General features: G+C 43.7%; 1 protein-coding gene across 1 annotated transcript; it reads left to right on the top strand.

Annotated features, from left to right (window-relative positions):
- The first annotated feature begins 8672 nt into the window (after positions 1-8672).
- On the top strand, positions 8673-11283 carry sult5a1 (sulfotransferase family 5A, member 1). The gene is made up of 6 exons (XM_046348495.1): positions 8673-8931; positions 9279-9487; positions 9612-9738; positions 9831-9928; positions 10635-10815; positions 10970-11283. The coding sequence occupies exons 1-6, from the start codon at positions 8793-8795 to the stop codon at positions 11098-11100; spliced, it is 885 nt and encodes a 294-aa protein (XP_046204451.1). The 5' UTR covers positions 8673-8792; the 3' UTR covers positions 11101-11283.
- The last annotated feature ends 11614 nt before the right edge of the window (positions 11284-22897 follow it).

Genomic DNA, 22897 nt, shown 5'->3' with positions numbered 1-22897 from the left:
GCAATTATAAATATGGTCTATGTGGGGACATAGAGGTTGCCTCTGTCCAAGGTTGGATATGCCATGCTAGGAGATACTTCCCTCGATGTTTGGCAAGAGAAAACGTATCCTGTAATGTGGACGAAGTATTGTGGCCAGACTCAGGCCGGAGAAGCGATGAAGCGTAGCTTAGCACTGGTGAAAAAAAGGAGCCAGTTTTGAAAACTTGTGTAAGCAGTTGGAAAAAACTGTAACAACATCAATGCTGTAAGCCTGTCGACCATACAACGTATCCTCCAACGGCACCGAGTGACTATGAAACAACTTTACAAGGTGCCATTTGAGAGAAACTCTGACAGAGTCAAAAATATGCGACATGACTTTGTAGAGGTATGTATGCAACATTACTTCCAGTACTTCAGACATACCATATTTACTCATCTGTATATCCTTTTGTCTGTTACAGAGAGTATTGGAGCTGGATGCCCATGTGATTTGCCATTAGTTTATTTATGTGGATGAGGTTGGCTTCAACCTCACCAAAAGCAGGCGCTGCAGAAGAAATGTAATAGGGCAGAGGGCAATTACCAATGTCCCTGGACAGCGTGGGGATAATATAACCATGTGTGCTGCCATCACTCAAAACGGGGTCCTCCATCACAATGCCACACTGGGTCCGTACAACACCGGCCATATGCTCACTTTCCTGGATGCAATTTACACAATGCTTGTCCCTGATCCAGATCAGGAGCCTGCTAGATTTGTGGTTTTATGGGACAATGTTAGTTTTCACCGGGCTGTTCTGGTCCAAAACTGGTTTGCCACCCATCCACAATTTGTAATTTTGTACCTACCCCCATATTCACCTTTTCTAAATCCCATAGAGGAATTCTTCTCAGCCTGGCCCTGGAAAGTGTATGATCCCCGACCCTATGCCCGCATGTCGCTTCTCCAGGCAATGGAGGACGCATGTGGGGACATAGAGGTTGCCTCTGTCCAAGGTTGGATATGCAATGCTAGGAGATACTTCCCGCGATGTTTGGCAAGAGAAAATGTATCTGTGATGTGGACAAAGTATTGTGACCAGACCCAGGCCGGAGAAGAGATGAAGCGTAGCTTAGCACTGGTGACTGCCCCCTGTTTCTACATTGCATTGGTGTTTAGTGTACTTGTTAACCCTATCAGCAGATTACTTTCACTGTAGAACATTGTATTGAAATGTAGATATAAGCCTATGAAAGACCAAAGAGCTTTAGATTTAGAAAAACCGTGTTTACATGGTATATCCAAAAATGTACTATTATGAAAGCAGTGTTTGCCATTTGATGCAAATGCTTCATTCTGACATGTGTTTATGGCATTTTGAATGCAGTGTTACATTTTGAAGGCGATGTGAGGCATTTTGCATTTTGTGTGTGCAGTTTTGGGAATTGTGTGTAGAGTTTTGAAAAAAGGAGACCGTTTTGAAAATGTGTGTAAGCAGTTGTGTTATGTAGTGGCTTTGCTGGCATGCATCCCCCAACATTGTTTTTGTTTGCCTCACCAAGATATACATAGACTATAGCTGCCTACAGCTGTAGGATCTTAATTTAACCACCCTGTTGTTGCAGGAAATGTCCAGCACAGCAGGAAATTCAAACTTCTACTGTATTCAAGGCTTATAACGTTTTTAATTTCCACTGAAAATGTCAGACTTGATTTGACCTTACTAATACTTCATCAACCCCTACAAAAGTGTCCATTAATTATAGTCCATACAAAAATTCATATTTCCTGTTGCTGCAGGAATATTTCCCTACTGTGAGAAACTGGTCACATTAAGATCCTTTATCTGTACCCTATAGCAAGTCTCTTGTGGAACCTTGGCTGTATAAGTGCTCATCTAGACCACTTGTGTTCACAGATGATTGTGGTCCGCTTACGTGTTGAGCAGAGTGGTCTGTGTACGTCCATGTTTCTGGAGCCCCACTCTAAATGAAGGCATAATGAACGTTTGACTCAGCTAAGCTAAAGCGCCGGCGCCGACTGAGATGGCCGCCTCGCTTCGCGTTCCTAGGAAACTATGCAGTTTTTTGTTTTTTTACGTGTTATTTCTTACATTAGTACCCCAGGTCATCTTAGGTTTCATTACATACAGTCGAGAAGAACTACTGAATATAAGATCAGCGTCAACTCACCATCAGTACGACCAAGAATATGTTTTCCGCGACGCGGATCCTGTGTTCTGCCTTACAAACAGGACAACGGAATGGATCGCATGCAGCGACCCAAGGAAACGACTCCGAAAAAGAGGGAAACGCGGCGGTGTTCTGGTCAGACTCCGAAAAAGGGCACATCGCGCACCACTTCCCAGTATTCTTCTTGCCAATGTCCAGTCTCTCGACAACAAGGTTGATGAAATCCGAGCAAGGGTGGCATTCCAGAGGGATATCAGAGACTGCAACGTTCTCTGCTTTACGGAGACATGGCTTACTGGGAAAACGCTATCCAGGGCGGTACAGCCAACGGGTTTCTCCACGCATCGCGCCGACAGAAACAAACATCTCTCTGGTAAGAAGAGTGGAGGGGGCGTATGCCTCATGACTAACGGGACATGGTGTGATGAAGGAAACATACAGGAACTCAAATCCTTCTGTTCAACTGATTTAGAATTCCTCACAATCAAATGTAGACCGCATTATCTTCCAAGAGAATTCTCTTCGATTATAATCACAGCCGTATATATCCCCCCCAAGCAGACACATCGATGGCTCTGAACGAACTTTATTTAACTCTTTGCAAACTGGAAAACATTTATCCGGAGGCTGCATTCATTGTAGCTGGGGATTTTAACAAAGCCAATCTGAAAACAAGACTCCCTAAATTTTATCAGCATATCGATTGCGCAACCAGGGGTGGTAAAACCTTGGATCACTGTTACTCTAACTTCCGCGACGCATATAAGGCCCTGCCCCGCCCCCTTTCGGAAAAGCTGACCACGACTCCATTTTGCTGATCCCTGCCTACAGGCAGAAATTAAAACAAGAGGCTCCCACGCTGAGGTCTGTCCAACGCTGGTCAGACCAAGCTGACTCTACACTCCAAGACTGCTTCCATCACGTGGACTGGGACATGTTTCGTATTGCGTCAGATGGGAATATTGACGAATACGCTGATTCGGTGTGCGAGTTCATTAGAACGTGCGTCGAAGATGTCGTTCCCATAGCAACGATAAAAACATTCCCTAACCAGAAACCGTGGATTGATGGCAGCATTCGCGTGAAACTGAAAGCGCGAACCACTGCTTTTAATCAGGGCAAGGTGTCTGGCAACATGACTGAATACAAACAGTGCAGCTATTCCCTCCGTAAGGCTATCAAACAAGCTAAGCGTCAGTACAGAGACAAAGTGGAATCTCAATTCAATGGCTCAGACACAAGAGGCATGTGGCAGGGTCTACAGTCAATCACGGACTACAAGATGAAATCCAGCCCAGTCACGGACCAGGATGTCTTGCTCCCAGGCAGACTAAATAACTTTTTTGCCCGCTTTGAGGACAATACAGTGCCACTGACACGGCCTGCAACGGAAACATGCAGTCTCTCCTTCACTGCAGCCGAGGTGATTAAGACATTTAAACGTGTTAACCCTCGCAAGGCTGCAGGCCCAGACGGCATCCCCAGCCGCGCCCTCCGAGCATGCGCAGACCAGCTGGCCGGTGTGTTTACGGACATATTCAATCAATCCCTATACCAGTCTGCTGTTCCCACATGCTTCAAGAGGGCCACCATTGTTCCTGTTCCCAAGAAAGCTAAGGTAACTGAGCTAAACGACTACCGCCCCGTAGCACTCACTTCCGTCATCATGAAGTGCTTTGAGAGACTAGTCAAGGACCATATCACCTCCACCCTACCTGACACCCTAGACCCACTCCAATTTGCTTACCGCCCAAATAGGTCCACAGACGATGCAATCTCAACCACACTGCACACTGCCCTAACCCACCTGGACAAGAGGAATACCTATGTGAGAATGCTGTTCATCGACTACAGCTCGGCATTCAACACCATAGTACCCTCCAAGCTCGTCATCAAGCTCGAGACCCTGGGTCTCGACCCCGCCCTGTGCAACTGGGTACTGGACTTCCTGACGGGCCGCCCCCAGGTGGTGAGGGTAGGCAACAACATCTCCTCCCCGCTGATCCTCAACACGGGGGCCCCACAAGGGTGCGTTCTGAGCCCTCTCCTGTACTCCCTGTTCACCCACGACTGCGTGGCCACACACACCTCCAACTCAATCATCAAGTTTGCGGACGACACAACAGTGGTAGGCTTGATTACCAACAACGACGAGACGGCCTACAGGGAGGAGGTGAGGGCCCTTGGAGTGTGGTGTCAGGAAAATAACCTCACACTCAACGTCAACAAAACTAAGGAGATGATTGTGTACTTCAGGAAACAGCAGAGGGAACACCCCCCTATCCACATCGATGGAACAGTAGTGGAGAGGGTAGCTAGTTTTAAGTTCCTCGGCATACACATCACAGACAAACTGAATTGGTCCACTCACACTGACAGCGTCGTGAAGAAGGCGCAGCAGCGCCTATTCAACCTCAGGAGGCTGAAGAAATTCGGCTTGTCACCAAAAGCACTCACAAACTTCTACAGATGCACAATCGAGAGCATCCTGGCGGGCTGTATCACCGCCTGGTACGGCAACTGCTCCGCCCTCAACCGTAAGGCTCTCCAGAGGGTAGTGAGGACTGCACAACGCATCACCGGGGCAAACTACCTGCCCTCCAGGACACCTACACCACCCGTTGTTACAGGAAGGCCATAAAGATCATCAAGGACATCAACCACCCGAACCACTGCCTGTTCACCCCGCTATCATCCAGAAGGCGAGGTCAGTACAGGTGCATCAAAGCTGGGACCGAGAGACTGAAAAACAGCTTCTATCTCAAGGCCATCAGACTGTTAAATAGCCACCACTAACATTGAGTGGCTGCTGCCAACACACTGTCATTGACACTGACCCAACTCCAGCCATTTTAATAATGGGAATTGATGGGAAATGATGTAAATATATCACTAGCCACTTTAAACAATGCTACCTTATATAATGTTACTTACCCTACATTATTCATCTCATATACATATGTATATACTGTACTCTACAACATCGACTGCATCCTTATGTAACACATGTATCACTAGCCACTTTAACTATGCCACTTTGTTTACTTTGTCTACATACTCATCTCATATGTATATACTGTACTCGATACCATCTACTGTATGCTGCTCTGTACCATCACTCATTCATATATCCTTATGTACATGTTCCTTATCCCCTTACACTGTGTATAAGACAGTAGTTTTGGAATTGTTAGTTAGATTACTTGTTGGTTATCACTGCATTGTCGGAACTAGAAGCACAAGCATTTCGCTACACTCGCATTAACATCTGCTAACCATGTGTATGTGACAAATAAAATTTGATTTTGATTTGATTTGATCCAGGCTTTTCTGTGGTATTTTCGAGGCCTTTTCTCTCATCCTCTCACTGTTCTATGTTGCTAGGCCTATATGGGATTCTGGAAACTTTTGCTGCTAAATAGCATATGATACATTACAGGTATTCCTAATAATCCTAAATGGTAAGCCTTAGACAAGTAATCCTTGTCCAAGCCAGAACGACACATAGGGACAGGAGCAAGTGAACCCCATGGACATGACCTCAACCCCAATCCATTTCCTTAATGCAGAGTGCCAAGCAGAGAGGCATGAGGTTCAATCCCTGGTATGACTCGGCCAGAGATGGAACCCCCATTCTTCCAATCTCAGTGCAGACACTCTAAACACAAGGCCACCGTGTTGGTTTATTAATTTATGACTGAATTCATCATTTTATGGGTACCATTAGCTTATCTTCCTGACTATTGTGAGGACCATCCCGTAGCTTCAATGCCATACAACGCTCCTTCCGTGGCCTCCAACTGCTATTAAATGCTAGTAAAATGCTAGTAAAACGGAGTGCATGCTCTTCAATCGATTGCTGCACGCACCCTCCCGCCCGACAAGCATCACTACTCTGGACGGTTCTGACCTAAAATATGTGGACAACTACAAATACCTAGGCGTCTGGTTAGACTGTAAACTCTCCTTCCAGACTCATATTAAGCATCTCCAATCCGAAATTAAATCTAAAGTCTGCTTCCTATTTTGCAACAAAACCTCCTTCACTCATGCTGCCAAACATACCCTCGTAAAACTGACTATCCTACCCATCCAATGTAATTTACAAAATATCCCCCAACACTCAGCAAACTGGATGTAGTCTATCACCGTGCCATCTGTTCTGTCACCAAAGCCCCATATACTACCCACCACTGTGACCTGTATGCTCTCGTTGGCTGGCCCTCACTACATATTTGTCGCCAAACACACTGGCTTCAGGTCATCTATAAGTCTTTGCTTGATAAAGCCCTGCCTTATCTCAGCTCACTGGTCACCATAGCAACACCCACCCGTAGTACGCGCTCCAGCAGGTATATTTCACTGGTCATCCCCAAAGCAACACTTCCTTTGGGCGCCTTTCCTTCCAGTTCTCTGCTGCCAATGACTGGAACGACTTGCAAAAATCACTGAAGCTGGAGTCTTATATCTCCCTCTCTAACTTTAAGCATCAGCTGTCTGAGCAGCTTACCGATCACTGTACATGTACACAGCCAATCTGTAAATAGCACACCCAACTACCTCATCTCCATAAAATTACTTACCCTCTTGCTCTTTTGCACCCCAGTATCTCTACTTGCACATCATCATCTGCTCATCTATCACTCCAGTGTTAATGCTAAATTGTAATTATTTCACCTCTTGGGCTTATTTATTGCCGACCTCCCTACTCTTCTACATTTGCACACACTGTCCATAGATTTTTCTATTTTTCTTTTCTTTTGCGTTATTGACTGTACGTTTGTTTATGTGTAAATCTGTGTTGTTGTTTTTGTCGCACTGCTTTGCTTTATCTTGGCCAGGTCGCAGTTGTAAATGAGAACTTGTTCTCAACTGACCTACCTGGTTAAATAAAGGTGAAATAAAACAATAATGGCCTCTTATGAATGGTTACTTAGACGTCTATTCTTAAAATAACAGTGTTTGGAGGTAAAATGTTCATTTAAATCAGATTACAGTCCGCTCTCTATCAGGAGCAGTAAAAAGAGCCTTGCGAAGGTCATGACTTGTTTAAAATGATAATCAACTCTTAGATAAAACATCCTTAGAGCGCCCTCAGGACTCTTCACTCATCATCAACAACTCTCGTCCTTGAGTCAATTAAACAGTGGCAAAAATATAACTCAACACTGTAGTATAATCAAGGACTCCAGTCACCCTCGTCATGAAACAGAAAAATCCTGCAGTCTGGCAGAAAGTACTGTAGTATCAAAGCTAGAATCCTTAATTGAAACAATAACAAAGTGGGCACCCTGCCTGTGTTTTGGTAAAAAGCTGAGGGATGGGCTTGGAGAAATGTAACCACTCTCACACTCATAGACAGAGCTATAGATGCAAGGACGAACCATCCATGATATCAAAATGATAGTTTTGGGCTCCATTCAATCTGTATTGCTGAAGCGTTCCAGATTGCGCAATATAAATGTAAAGGTCATTTCCGAGTGCGCCGACATATGCAGTGTTTACCGTGAATGCTGTCACCGCTAAACGCAGTAACATCGCCTTTAAATTTAAATCATTCTGTAACCCTGAATTTCCAAAGAGGAGCCCTTAAAGGTCAAATGCAGCTGCTTTCATCTCAAAATCAAATCATTTCCTTGTAACAATTGAATACCTTACTGTGATTGTTTTCAATTCAAATGGTCAAACAGAAACAAAAATATCTTCGTAGCAAATAGCAATTTCTCAGGCAAGAATTTTGCTAGGACTTTCTGGGAGTGGTCTGAGTGGGGAGGGGAAAACTGTTATTGGTAGAGAGGTTTGGAACTCTCTTTCTTACTAATTTACCACCTGGCGATGTCACCAGGCAGGTCAAAACTCCAACCCTTCAAAACAGGCTGAGATTTCAGGTGGTCTTTTCAAACAGCACTTACACTAAAAGAACATTATCATAATTTTTACAATTTCACAGTATTATTCCAACCTCATAGTGTGGAAATATATATAAAACATGGTTGAAAAACATATTTCTGCACTGGGCCTTTAACCATGTTTTGAGGCTATATAGTGTTTGTTTACAATTACATTGTTCACAATCATTGGAGTATATTAAGCTTGTATTTTGGGTTCTGATGGAGTAGGACAGTTTAACTAAGCTCGTGAGGCATTTATAAAGTTACATTCCTTAAGCATCAATGAGTATATATCATTAATTTATAAGTCCAAAAATGGATGTATCAACTAAGGATCCCAGCTTTGCGACCCAGACCAACAGGCTCAGAGGCAATTTTTATGTACAAGCAGTGCGGATCATTTTACTCAGACCCAACTTCATCTGTACAAAAGAAAATTATCTATATACAAGTGGTAATTCCCATGGCTACAGTATGTACCATACAGTACATTTCCTCCTGGGGAATCCCCCTCCATCCAGACAACATTAAACGGTTTCTACGGCTACACCCACTCAGCTTTAGAGTTCCTCTTACAGTTCCTGTTGTATCTTACTGCTTCGCTATTTAAGGTCTGTAGCAAGTCAGATCATCTCATACTTCCTCACAGATAGTCAGTCAGACAAACAGACGGAGAGACAGGCACAGGCAGACCAAAAGGAAGACAGGCAGTTAAGTAGACAAGCCGACAGGCAGGCAGACAGACATGGCCAGGCTGGACGTGACAGAGACCTTTCATCACATCTCATTCCCTGGGCACATTCACACGCAGGACTCCCTGAACTATGCCTGCCACTTCAAGTTCCAGGACAGGGACACCGTCATCGTCACCTACCCCAAATCAGGTAAGGACAGGACAGCTCTGTCACACTTCTGCTCTGTGTCACAACACATTAGACATGCTGCAACACTAGCCAACTATAGTCCTTCTCCCTCTTTCACACACTTTGCAGTTGAAGAAAACAGTCAGATTTTTAATAACTGTATATGTGCAGACTACAGTAGGTTATTGTATTGTCACGGTTGGTTTAGCTTGTCATAGATTCATTGTTTTCAAGATCCACTTCTCTCAGACAGCCTAACTTTATGGAAGTAGTGGTTTAGTCAGGGATTCAATGAAGACAGAGGTATTAGGTGTACAGTTCTCTCTCTTTAACTCTTCTTTCTTTCCCTTTGTAATCTCTGGTTAAAGGAACTACCTGGATGCAGGAGATTGTCACCCTTGTGAAAAACAGAGGGGACCCACAACTCTCCAAAACTGTTCCCAACTGGGCCCGAGCCCCCTGGCTGGAACAGTATTACAGTGCAAAGGTGCTGGGGGCCACCCAAGGGCCCCGAATCATCACCACTCACCTGCCCTACAACCTGCTGGCCTCTGCCCTCCAGGGCTCCAAAGCTAAGGTAGGATGTGGTTATGTTGAAGAAACTATTCTCAATGCTGTGAGACATTTGCTTTTTTTGTAAAGCAACTCTATGGAGATAATATATTGATAGCAAGTGACACTATCTCCACCCTGTCTCTTAGGTCATCTATGTTGCCAGAAACCCCAAAGATGTTGTTGTGTCATATTACCACTTCCATAAAATGGCCAAATTCCTCCCAGAATCCAACTCATTTGATGAGTTTCTGGATAGTTTTCTGGAGGGATCAGGTGAGTTGACACTAATGATTTGTACCTCAAACAATTCTGGGATTTAATCCTGTTAACAGTCAGATCTAATCCAACGTTGACCCTTTTTACAGTGAGTTATGGGTCCTGGTTCGATCATGTGAAAGGCTGGACGAAACAAGCAGAAGTCTTGGCAAATGTTCTTTATATCTCTTATGAGGATCTGTGGCTGGTAGGAGAACTCTTCTCTATTACTGTCTGCTATTTATTGTGGTTGTCATAAATTGCAAACACCCCATTACATTCTCTCTTCCCCATGGCAGTTGTGTCTCCCCTAAATTATTATAGACATGTCAATTTAAGGGCATCAAAACACAACACTTGTATCACAGCAGTTGTATTACAGTCTCATGATTCTCTGAGATTGTGTTAACTATAGAAATAGGCTGTCCTTCAGACATGCAAATATTAGTTATAGATTATAAATAGACCTTTGTGAGATGCTATTTTAAGTGACATCATGATTTATTCTTGGACATAAAATACCACATGAAAATTGTTTTAGGAAAAATAATTGCTTGCATTACAGATATTCACTGTATCTGACCTAAAAATAAAAAATAAATTAAATTACTAGGCAAGTCAGTTAAGAACAAATTATTATTTTCAATGACGGCCTAGGAACAGTGGGTTAACTGCCTGTTCAGGGGCAGAACGACAAATTTGTACCTTGTCAGCTCGGGGATTCAAACTTGCAACCTTTACGATTACTAGTCCAACGCTCTAACCACTAGGCTACCCTGCCGCCCCAATGAGTGTTTGATCTCTTAGTATGTCACAAATGTTGTTGATCGACTAGACAAAGAAGATCAATTCAGCCTCTTGTGAAAACAACCCTCTTTGTCTGTAACTATAATAAGAGTACTGACTTTTCTCAGGACCTGCGAGGCTCGATGGAGAAGATCAGCGCTTTCCTGCAGTGCCCCCTAGCGGGCGAGGAGTTAACCAGCTCCCTGAGACACTGCAGCTTTAGCAGCATGAGAGACAACGCCATGGTGAACTACACCCTGGTCCCACAGGAGATCATGGACCACAGCAAAGGCAAATTCATGAGGAAAGGTGGGGCTCCCTTGCTCAACAGGAGTACAATCCTGACTAGAGATATGTTTCAGTCAGTGCCAGAAGGATAGAACAGTACCATAGGCCTCCCCTGCACTCACAGTGCTGTGGAGAGAGATGGGCCATAATAATGAAGACCTTGTTCTGTTTGCAGGTAAAATCGGTGACTGGAGAAACACTTTCACAGAGGACCAGATTTGTCTATTCGACACCGTCTACAGCTACCAGATGCAAGACTGTCCTCTGACCTTTCTGTGGGAGTGTCCTGGGGGGGAGGAGGAGTAGGAGGACAGGCCTCTGGGGATCAGGGGAGGGCCCTTATCCTCCATGCCGCCGGAGATTGATGGATACGCTTCATACAAGTCCTGGTATTCTCCCACTGATGTTCTCCGTGTTTTTGTGAATGTAAATGTAATGTACATAAGCTAATATAGTAAAATAATATAATAAAATTGATATGCTAACATAAACAAATATTGTGTGTGACCTATTTGTTGTTGTTGTTGGGTTTTTCCACCTCTAAAGAAATCTAAATGTTCCAGTTCCAGTTTTTCTCAATTGCTAAAACACAATTTCTGAAACCTTGCTCCATTCCCTGAAAACATTCAACACAAAACCTCATCTTCAAGCACTATTTACATGACCTCTGACTCCTCTCGCAAAGTGAAACATTCGCCTCAAAACAGTTTTACCTGTGTTCAAAATCAAAAACGGCTCTCAAATCATAAACAAAGTTATTGAAATGATACACACTCTCAAGCAGTCAGTAAACAATACACCGAAAAATAGAAAACACATTGTTCAAAACATACAATTCTCAGGGAGAAGTAAATCTTTCATCTAAAAAAAGATTCATATTTTTCCGTCATTGTCTTTTGATGAATGAAAACATGCTCTATCATAGTAGCTCAAAATTAATCAGAAATTACTACTCTGCTTTGCTCTTTGCAATTTTGTTTTTTGTTCTTCCTCCTCCTTGTGCCCCTATTTATACAGTACTGTACCCTGCATCTCACAAACTTGTCCTTTGTCTCTGTGATACTGTAATTCTTGTTGTTTGTTGATATGAACCTGCAACCAGTCAAAATCTATTGAGCAGTCAGTACTGTTAATAAATGGAAAGCACGATGTTCAGGGCCATACAATTTGTCCATTGTACCGTATACAGCCTACAATGCACTGTACTACAGTATACAATACTAAAAGGGACAAAAACAAAGGAGTAAACATGTGATCAATGTGCTTCTTCTTGTCTTTGGGCTGGGTCAGGCCAGAGCACTTCGTCGACATCACAAGCAATATTGTCCCTCCTGAGGCAACGGGGGAAGAAGCCTCTTGTGTGTCTTATCCAGCCCTGACATGATTCCTCACCTATATCAACACAGGCTAAATCCATGGCTTGCAGCAGATTTACTCTGGTGTAGGGTTGTCTATCATACACTTTCCATCTCCAAGAGGAGAAAAACTCCTCAATCGGATTCAGGAAAGGCGAGTATGGAGGGAGGTACTATTTCATAAACTGTCCATTGATGTTAAACCATTCCCTTATCTGAGCAGCTCGGTGGAAACTGACATTGTCCCACACTATCACACTATCACACATTGTCCCACATGAACCTGCTGCTCTTGAACCTGCTGCTCAAATAAAATATATCTTAGTTTGGCAATAAATCTTAGAAGGTGCTGGGTGTTATATGGCCCGAGTGTAACATGGTGATGTAGAACACCATGGTTGCTGATTGCAGCACAGATTGTGACATTGCCACCTCGTTGACCAGGGACTTCAACAATGGCCCACTGTCCAATCATGTTTTGGCCTCTACTTCTCCTCTTTGTTAGTTTGAAGCCTGCTTCATCGACAAAGATGAACTCATGGGGTCTGTCCAAGGATTCCAAGTCAAATATTGTCTGTGTAGAAATACAATATACTGTATGTAGGATTTTGTCAGTCGTTCAGAGACAGTGCTATACTGTAAAGTACAATGAGGCTTCTGATTCACATACATTGTATGTACTGAAGAGTAATGCCATTCACATAGTATGTGTTAGTACTGTAGACAATCTGGATTACAGTAAATGTTTCTGAATGTACACTTACTTGCACATACTGAGCTCGCAGTTCTTTCCCCCTTGGTGAGTTGCACTCAAAAGGTACTCTGTATACTTGTTTCATTCGCATCCTGTTACGATGGAGGACACGGTCAATAGTGGAAATGCTCACACTGTTGATTCCCTGGAAGTGTGTGTTGTCCTGTATCACTCGTTCCTGGATTTCTCTGAGTCGTGTTGCATTATCTTGAAGGATCATGCCAACGGCCTCTTGCTCCCGAGTGAATATAGTTGTCCTTCCACCTGCATGTGGCAGCCTTGCAATTCTACAAAAAGTAGTTGAGCAGTTACAAAACATATTCATGCAGTACAATACATACAGTGATTAACTTTACAAATGTCTATTGAAACAGCTGCATATAGTGCAGTACAGTACATTTGAAATGACAAAAATACAGTAGTATACTGTACCTGTTCTCTTCTCTGAATGTCCTTACTATGGTGGACACAGAAAATCGGCTACAATTGGGTTGCACTCTAAGTCCTGCTTCCCTCATTGTCAGTCCATGGACAAGAACATGGTCTATAACTGTTGCTCGAATTTCATCAGATATTTCCACTCTGTGTCTTCCTCTTCCTCTTCGTCCTACTCTTCCTCTTTCTTTCCCTCCTCCTCCTCTTCCTCTTCGTCGCCCACCTCGCATACACACTCGTCCTCGTTCTCTCACATTGTTTCTTCTATCCATTCTCAGACTTTCTCCTTCCCACCTTCAACAACCTGTTTGCTCTCTGAACTGGCTTATATTGGTTGTGTCACATCATTTGAAACAGGTTAAATCAATTTTGGGTGGTTGTGTTCAATCAATGACATGTCTTCTCTACTTGTATGTAATTGTTGCCACTTGTGTTTACCAGTATGGATGACATGTGCATTAGAGTGCAGAATGTGTTTTGAGAATGAGAATGTGTTTAGAGTTTTGCTGAAAAGTCTAAGTGAGATCTGCAAATTGTGTTTTACCATGTGAAATGGTTTAAGGTATTGACAACAGACTGCATAATTAGCTAAATGAATCCAGGCAACTGAGAACTTTGTTCAGCCAATGGGTTTTAGTGTTTTAGCAATTGAGAAAAACTGTAACTGAATGAGAGTGAAGTTTCTCCTCCATCTTGGCTTGTGCTGCAATACCTAGATGAACAGACCATGTCTCCTCCCTAGCTAGCGCTGTCAGCCTGTCCCTCTCATTAGCCTGCTGATGGGATCCGAGAGGGACACATTGAACTCCCTGACATTGACACATTAGAAAACCTCCCAGTGTGTGGCAGTGCATCAAGCAGAAGGGCTCATATATTAACTCCAGAATGGCTGACGTGTACATAAAAAGTCACATAGCTTGACTCCGAACAACCTGGATTTCCCATATATAGCTCATAGCTACGTACTGTACTTCCATCAGTAAGGTTCATGGAAAACGATGTGACAGATGCTAACAAATAGGCGGATATCATCGTTAGGCCTACCTAATCCCAGATTCCATGTGCTGCCCATCTAAAATAATGTGAAGGATGGTGAGTTGTGTATTGAAAGCATTTGTGACAGTAAGGATACTGTCTCATCCACCAGAGACCAGAAACCCAGCCTAAAACCCCAAACAGCCAGCAATGCAGGTGTAGAAGCACGGTGGCTAGGAAAATATCCCTAGAAAGGCCAAAACCTAGGAAGAAACCTAGAGAGGAACCAGGCTATGAGGGGTGGCCAGTCCTCTTCTGGCTGTGCCGGGTAGAGATTATAACAGAACATGGCCAAGATGTTGGCCAAGAGTCATCAGAACATGGCCAAGAGTCATCATGCCAGGTAGTCCTGAGGCATGATCCTAGGGCTCAGGTCCTCCGAGAGAGAGAAAGAAAGAGACCATGCATATCATGATATTCAGTCTGGGTTGGTTGTTGAAGTTGTCTTTGCGGGGCTTGTGTGTCATGGGTCTTGTGTTCAGCTGTCAGTGACATCAGGGGTCACCACTGGATTCCATTACAAAGTGGTGTGCCAGAGCTATTTCTGGGGGTCAGCATGAACTCTGTCCCTGTGAGACATGTATTCAACCTCTCTTAAGTAACGTCTGAGATCCCCAAAGATTGGAAAGCTGCCGCGGTCATCCCCCTCTTCAAAGGGGGAGAAACTCTCGACCAAAACTGTTATAGACCTATATCCATCCAGCCCTGCCTTTCTAAAATCTTCTAAGGTCAAGTTAATAAACAGATCACGGACCATTTCAAATCTCACCGTACGTTCTCCACTATGCAATCTGGTTTCCGAGCGGGTCATGGGTGCACCTGTCGTGGCAATTTCCTGTATTACTAAATGAAGAGAGAGCAAACCACACACAAGTCAGAGATATATATTTAAAGTCCATCTTTTAATAATATGAGCTTCACCATAGCCCTTTGACTCTCAGATCAAATGAGTGTCTATAAATTAATTCTGAGAGTGCTTACAAAAGAATACTTCATCTTTTATAGCCAAGATACACCCCTCTCAACTCACAATGACGAACCACAGAACTTAGGAACTCCACAAAGGGCCTTTTACTTGAAAGAGGAGTATCGCATAGCTAGATAGCATTAGCTATAAATTATCGTTCAGTTTGCTCTCTAAGACAAGGTTCTACTTCTCGTTCTTGGTACTTCCTATTACCAAAACATTACCTCATCCAATGGCATATATCAATTGTCAATTCTAGATACTCCCATCTCAAATACAACCCACCCCTGGACAAGCTCCCTGAGGGGAGTGAGCCTCTAGGTCATATACTATGAAATATACGTTTCAACATCAGAGGGGACATACAATGGTTCCAGACACTGCCATACTCCTCCCCCCAATGGGAAAAGGAGGGAGTGACTGGAGTACAGACATTGTGGAGCCCTTCACATGGTGATAGAGGAATTCTTAATCCCTTTATGTTTTATTGCCAAAATCAATTCAATTCGCACTCATTTCTAATTCATGATAAGTTGTAAGTTTATCATTTGCATGAATTAGCAAGAGACCAGTCTTAAAAACAAGTTCAGCATTTATTCTTGATGAGTACTGACCCAAAATACAAAGAACATTACATTTTAAAGAAAGAAGACATAAAATGACGTCATCAGTTACACCCCCTCTCTCCGATTCTCACAAGAACCCATTGTTTTAGGAATGGAACATTTCCCAGGCATATCTGTCTGAAAAGCCACAGCATCCCTCCTCCTTAAACTTTCCCAGGAGACACAGACACAATTCATTTCTGCTTACATTTTCAGTAACAGTACAATTAAGAACCCATACTTTTCTAATCATAACATAATAGTATTAGCATAAATGGTTCTAATCATTAATGTATACATAATTGATCATCTAAACTATATTTTCCTCTAACACATGGTTTAACAGATATTCACTCACATATGAAGACAATCCTGACCTCTCCACTCTCTGGGCCCCAAGTGACTTTTTCCCACATAAGCATATTATGAAAATAAATAAAACATCTTATTTATCAATGTTACTTAACTAATTCTGATTCAGCTACGACACACCTCAGCCATGCTCAAGGTCCTAAACGATATCATCACCGCCATCGATTAAAGACAGCACTGTGCAGTTGTCTTCATCGACCTGGCCAAGGCTTTTGACTCTTGTCAATCACTGCATTCTTATCGGCAGACTCAATAGCCTTGGCTTCTCAAATGACTGCCTCGCCTGGTTCACCAACTATTTCTCAGATAGAGTTCAGTGTGTCAAATCGGAGGGCCTGTTGTCTGGACCTCTGTCAGTCTCTATGGGGGTGCCGACTCTTTCAGGCCAACTCTTTTCTCTGTATATATCAATGATGCCGCTCTTGCTGCTGGTGATTCTCTGATCCACCTCTACGCAGGCGACACCATTCTGTATACATCTGGCACTTCTTTGGACACTGTGCTAACAAACCTCCGATAGAGCTTCAACACCATACAACTATCCTTCCATGGCCTCCAACTGCTTTTAAATGCTAGTAAAACTAAATGCATTCTCTTCAACTGATTGCTGCCCACACCCTCCCGTCCGACTAGCATCACTACTCTGGACGGTTCTGACCTAGAATATGTGGACAACTACAAATACATAGGTGTCTGGTTAGACTGTAAACTCTCCTTCCATCTCACATTAAGCATCTCCAATCCGAAATTAAATCTAAAGTCTGCTTCTGCAAAGCCTCCTCCCTCTCTACCTTTAAGCATTTAGCTGCCAAACATACCCATTTGCACACACTCGTAAAACTGAGCTATCCTCCCGATCCTTGACTTCGGGATATCATTTACAAAATAGCAACACTACTCAGCAAACTGGATGTGGTCTATGCCATCAGTTTTGTCAAACTACCCACCACAGCGACTTGCACTACATATTCGTCGCCAAACCCACTGGCTCAGGTCACTTTGCTAGGTAAAGCCCCACCTTATCTCAGCTCACTGGTCACCATAGCAACACCCACCCATAGCACGCGCTCCAGCAGGTATATTTCACTGGTCATCCCCAAAGCCAACACTTCCTTTGGGCGCCTTTCCTTCCAGTTCTCTGCTGCCAATGACTGGAACAAATTGAAAAAATCACTGAACCTGGAGTCTTATATCTCCCTCTCTAACTTTAAGCATCAGCTGTCTGAGCAGCTTACCGATCACTGTACCTGTACACAGCCAATCTGTAAATAGCACACCCGACTACCTCATCCCCATATTATTACTTACCCTCTTGCTCTTTTGCACCCCAGTATCTCTACTTGCACATCATTATCTGCACATCTCCCTACTCTTCTACATTTGCACACACTGTCCATAGATTTTATATTTTTTTATATTGTGTTATTGACTGTGTTGTTGTTTTTGTTGCACTGCTTTGCTTTATCTTGGCCAGGTCGCAGTTGTAAATGAGAACTTGTTCTCAACTGACCTACCTGGTTAAATAAAAAAATTAAAAAATGTATCAGCAACACAAATATAGGAAGTGGTTGAGTCAAAGAGGAAGTAGTCTACTCTTTCACTGACACAGATGTTTGTCATCTACAAAATTGCTTCCAACACTCTACTCAGCAAACTGGATGCAGTTTATTACAGTGCCATCCGTTTTGTCACTAAAGCACCTTATACCACCCACCACTGCGACCTGTATGCTCTAGTCGGCTGGCCCTCGCTACATATTCGTTGCCAGACCCACTGGCTCCATGTCATCTACAAGTCCATGCTAGGTAAAGCTCCGCCTTATCTCAGTTCACTGGTCACGATGGCAACACCCACCCGTAACACGCGCTCCAGCAGGTGTATCTCAATGATCACCCCTAAAGCCAACACCTCATTTGGCCGCCTTTCGTTCCAGTTCTCTGCTGACTGTGACTGGAACGAATTGCAAAAATCGCTGAAGTTGGAGACTTTTATCTCCCTCACCAACTTCAAACATCTGCTATCTGAGCAGCTAACCGATCGCTGCCGCTGTACATAGTCTATCGGTAAATAGCCCACCCATTTTTACCTACCTCATTCCCATACTGTTTTTATTTATTTTATTTTCTGCTCTTTTGCACACCAATATCTCTACCTGTACATGACCATCTGATAATTTATCACTCCAGTGTTAATCTGCAAAATTGTAATTATTCGCCTACCTCCTCATGCCTTTTGCACACAATGTATATAGACTCTCCTCTTTTCTACTGTGTTATTGACTTGTTAATTGTTTACTCCATGTGTAACTCTGTGTTGTCTGTTCACACTGCTATGCTTTATCTTGGCCAGGTCGCAGTTGCAAATGAGAACTTGTTCTCAACTAGCCTACCTGGTTAAATAAAGGTGAAATAAAAAAACTTTTAAAAAAAAACTGGTGGTAAGTCACGTGTGTCCCCATCCCCCTTGGGCCTGTCAAGCTGTCAGCTTTGGAACATTATGGTGAAGTTATGCTAACACTAACTGACATAGATGTTTGTTATCAATGTTCATAAACTTCAATTAATCTACTCAGTCTGCAACCAAGAGTTTGTAAAGTTCTGGTTTCAATGAAACCAACAGAATTCCCAGCTTACAACAGTCAAATCAATGTTTTTTCACCAGAGCACTCTGAAGTCCAGTATACAAAGACATCCATTTTATACCATGCTCCTTACTTACGCACACACATGCACACGAACATTAGGAGAGTTATCTTCTTCTCCATAGTTCTCACCACTGTTTATCACTACCCAGCCGACAGTTTCATTCCCCCCAGATTAGGGAAACCTGGAGGGGTACTCCCTGTCCTATCATATATTTCTAGCCGGGTTCTAGCCGGGTCGGTTCAAACACAGTTTAATTGTTCTCTGTATTTTCTTAGGCACACACACACATTCCTCTCTTTCCCAGTCCAACCTAGTTGGACTCATGTTTAATATTTGAATTACTCCTTATACATGCTACATAACCTATAATCCCTAATGGTTCATTTTCAGGTAAGAAATATTTATTCATTATCTTTAAACTCATAAATTATTTTATCACTAACAAAAGGTCATAATCCTCCCAATCACAGTTTATATCAATGAGTGACAGTGTGTCAAACTGATCACGGCAAGACAAGTGGTGCTTCAGAGATCGCATGTCTGACAGGAATGTTTTTTTGATGAGAAGTGTTGTTTATCAGGGGAAGTGCTGTTTATTAGGGGAAGTGTTGTTTATCAGGGGACGTACTGTTTATTAGGGGAAGTGTTGTTTATCAGGGGAAGTGTTGTTTATCAGGGGAAGTGTTGTTTATCAAGGGAAGTGTTGTTTATCAGGGAAGTGTTGTTTATACATTTACATTTACATTTAAGTCATTTAGCAGACGCTCTTATCCAGAGCGACTTACAAATTGATGCATTCACCTTATGACATCCAGTGGAACAGTCACTTTACAATAGTGCATCTAAATCTTAAAGGGGGGGGGGTGAGAGGGATTACTTATCCTATCCTAGGTATTCCTTAAAGAGGTGGGGTTTCAGGTGTCTCCGGAAGGTGGTGATTGACTCCGCTGTCCTGGCGTCGTGAGGGAGTTTGTTCCACCATTGGGGGGCCAGAGCAGCGAACAGTTTTGACTGGGCTGAGCGGGAGCTGTACTTCCTCAGTGGTAGGGAGGCGAGCAGGCCAGAGGTGGATGAACGCAGTGCCCTTGTTTGGGTGTAGGGCCTGATCAGAGCCTGGAGGTACTGAGGTGCCGTTCCCCTCACAGCTCCGTAGGCAAGCACCATGGTCTTGTAGCGGATGCGAGCTTCAACTGGAAGCCAGTGGAGAGAACGGAGGAGCGGGGTGACGTGAGAGAACTTGGGAAGGTTGAACACCAGACGGGCTGCGGCGTTCTGGATGAGTTGAAGGGGTTTAATGGCACAGGCAGGGAGCCCAGCTAACAGCGAGTTGCAGTAATCCAGACGGGAGATGACAAGTGCCTGGATTAGGACCTGCGCCGCTTCCTGTGTGAGGCAGGGTCGTACTCTGCGGATGTTGTAGAGCATGAACCTACAGGAACGGGCCACCGCCTTGATGTTGGTTGAGAACGACAGGGTGTTGTCCAGGATCACGCCAAGGTTCTTAGCGCTTTGGGAGGAGGACACAATGGAGTTGTCAACCGTGATGGCGAGATCATGGAACGGGCAGTCCTTCCCCGGGAGGAAGAGCAGCTCCGTCTTGCCGAGGTTCAGCTTGAGGTGGTGATCCGTCATCCACACTGATATGTCTGCCAGACATGCAGAGATGCGATTCGCCACCTGGTCATCAGAAGGGGAAAGGAGAAGATTAATTGTGTGTCGTCTGCATAGCAATGATAGGAGAGACCATGTGAGGTTATGACAGAGCCAAGTGACTTGGTGTATAGCGAGAATAGGAGAGGGCCTAGAACAGAGCCCTGGGGGACACCAGTGGTGAGAGCGCGTGGTGAGGAGACAGATTTTCGCCACGCCACCTGGTAGGAGCGACCTGTCAGGTAGGATGCAATCCAAGCGTGGGCCGCGCCGGAGATGCCCAACTCGGAGAGGGTGGAGAGGAGGATCTGATGGTTCACAGTATCGAAGGCAGCCGATAGATCTAGAAGGATGAGAGCAGAGGAGAGAGAGTTAGCTTTAGCAGTGCGGAGCGCCTCCGTGATACAGAGGAGAGCAGTCTCAGTTGAATGACTAGTCTTGAAACCTGACTGATTTGGATCAAGAAGGTCATTCAGAGAGAGATAGCGGGAGAGCTGGCCAAGGACGGCACGTTCAAGAGTTTTGGAGAGAAAAGAAAGAAGGGATACTGGTCTGTAATTGTTGACATCGGAGGGATCGAGTGTAGGTTTTTTCAGAAGGGGTGCAACTCTCGCTCTCTTGAAGACGGAAGGGACGTAGCCAGCGGTCAGGGATGAGTTGATGAGCGAGGTGAGGTAAGGGAGAAGGTCTCCGGAAATGGTCTGGAGAAGAGAGGAGGGGATAGGGTCAAGCGGGCAGCGTATTAGGGGAAGTGTTGTTTATCAAGGGAAGTGCTGTTTATTAGGGGAAGTGTTGTTTATCAGGGGAATTGTTTTTTATCAAGGGAAGTGTTGTTTATCAGGGAAGTGTTGTTTATCAGGGGAAGTGTTGTTTATCAAGGGAATTGTTTTTTATCAGGGGAAGTGTTGTTTATTAGGGGAAGTGTTGTTTATCAGGGGAAGTTCTGTTTATTAGGGGAAGTATTGTTTATCAGGGGAAGTACTGATTATTAGGGGAAGTGTTGTTTATCAGGGGAAGTACTGTTTATTAGGGGAAGTACTGTTTATTAGGGGAAGTGTTGTTTATCAGAGGAAGTACTGTTTATTAGGGGAAGTGTTGTTTATCAGGGGAAGTACTCTTTATTAGGCGAAGTGTTGTTTATCATGGGAAGTACTGTTTATTAGGTGAAGAGGCCAGAGCTAGAGTACTGCACCTAGCCACCAGGAGGGTGGCACGTGGTTGTGTTGCCAGACAGACTCCACTGTGGAGGCCTGCTTCAGCCCTCATGCATATAACTCAATATATAAAACTCATACAATATACTCTATGATTCCATATTTCAGAATAGGGCGTGGTGATGGGTCTTTGGATGAGTATACACTACATTTTTAAGCGATTCAGCCCTCTATGGTCCCGTTCTGTGAGCTTGTGTGTTCTACCACTTCGCAGCTGAGCCGTTGTTGCTCCTAGACATTTCCACTTCACAATAACAGTACTTACCGTTGACCAGGGCAGGTCTAGTAGGGAAGACATTTTTACTAACTGACTTATTGGAAAGGTGGCATCCTATGACGGTGCCACGTTGAAAGTCACTGAGCTCTTCAGTAAGGCCATTCTACTGCCAGTGTTTGTCTATGGAGATTGCATGGCTGTGTGCTTGATTTTATACGCCTGTCAGCAGAGCGTGTGGCTGAAATTAGCCGAATCCACTCATTCAAAGGGGTGTCCACATACTTATGCATATAGTGTATGTTGAATTTGCATTTCCACACCAGAGATAATTATGATGTTTTGGATGAAAGAATGTGAAGACATTTAGCTATTCTTAATCTAAACACTACTCCTATTTTAAATGACACGGACGCATCATTGTAGTGTCACAAATTTCAACATTTTAAGCAATTATTTCTCAATAGGTATTCAAAACATCCTTCCCCCAAAGGGCCTTTATATGGTTGCATTTCAGAAAAATCCGAAACATGATAAATATCTTTGGGCCAACTAGTCTAGCAAACAGGTCAAGCTGAGTGAGGAATAGGGCAGCAACAGGCTAAAAATCATCACAATAGCCGTCCTCACATTCACTTCATAGAATTATCATAGCTATGCTAATGCACACTGTGCAGTGCATGTGTTATCGTAACAACTGCTAATTAACTTATGCAGAGTGAAACAATGAATGGAAACACGGGCTAAGAGGAGTATCCTCTTCACACCACTCCACCTGTACACTGGGCTAAGAGGAGAAATAATTTTCACTGTGAATATCTGTCGCAACATTTGGTGAATATAGGTACTGGCCTGCT

This window comes from Oncorhynchus gorbuscha, linkage group LG05 (genome assembly GCF_021184085.1).
Source record: "Oncorhynchus gorbuscha isolate QuinsamMale2020 ecotype Even-year linkage group LG05, OgorEven_v1.0, whole genome shotgun sequence".
NCBI classification, from domain to species: Eukaryota; Metazoa; Chordata; class Actinopteri; order Salmoniformes; family Salmonidae; genus Oncorhynchus; species Oncorhynchus gorbuscha.
This window is presented reverse-complemented; position numbering and strand designations above follow the sequence as displayed.

Coding starts and splice junctions, on each gene's coding strand:
- sult5a1 (XM_046348495.1), top strand. CDS start 8,793: ATGGCCAGGCTGGACGTGACAGAGACCTTTCATCACATCTCATTCCCT. Junction 8,932..9,278: donor CGTCACCTACCCCAAATCAG/GTAAGGACAGGA, acceptor CTCTGGTTAAAG/GAACTACCTGGATGCAGGAG. Junction 9,739..9,830: donor TAGTTTTCTGGAGGGATCAG/GTGAGTTGACAC, acceptor CCCTTTTTACAG/TGAGTTATGGGTCCTGGTTC.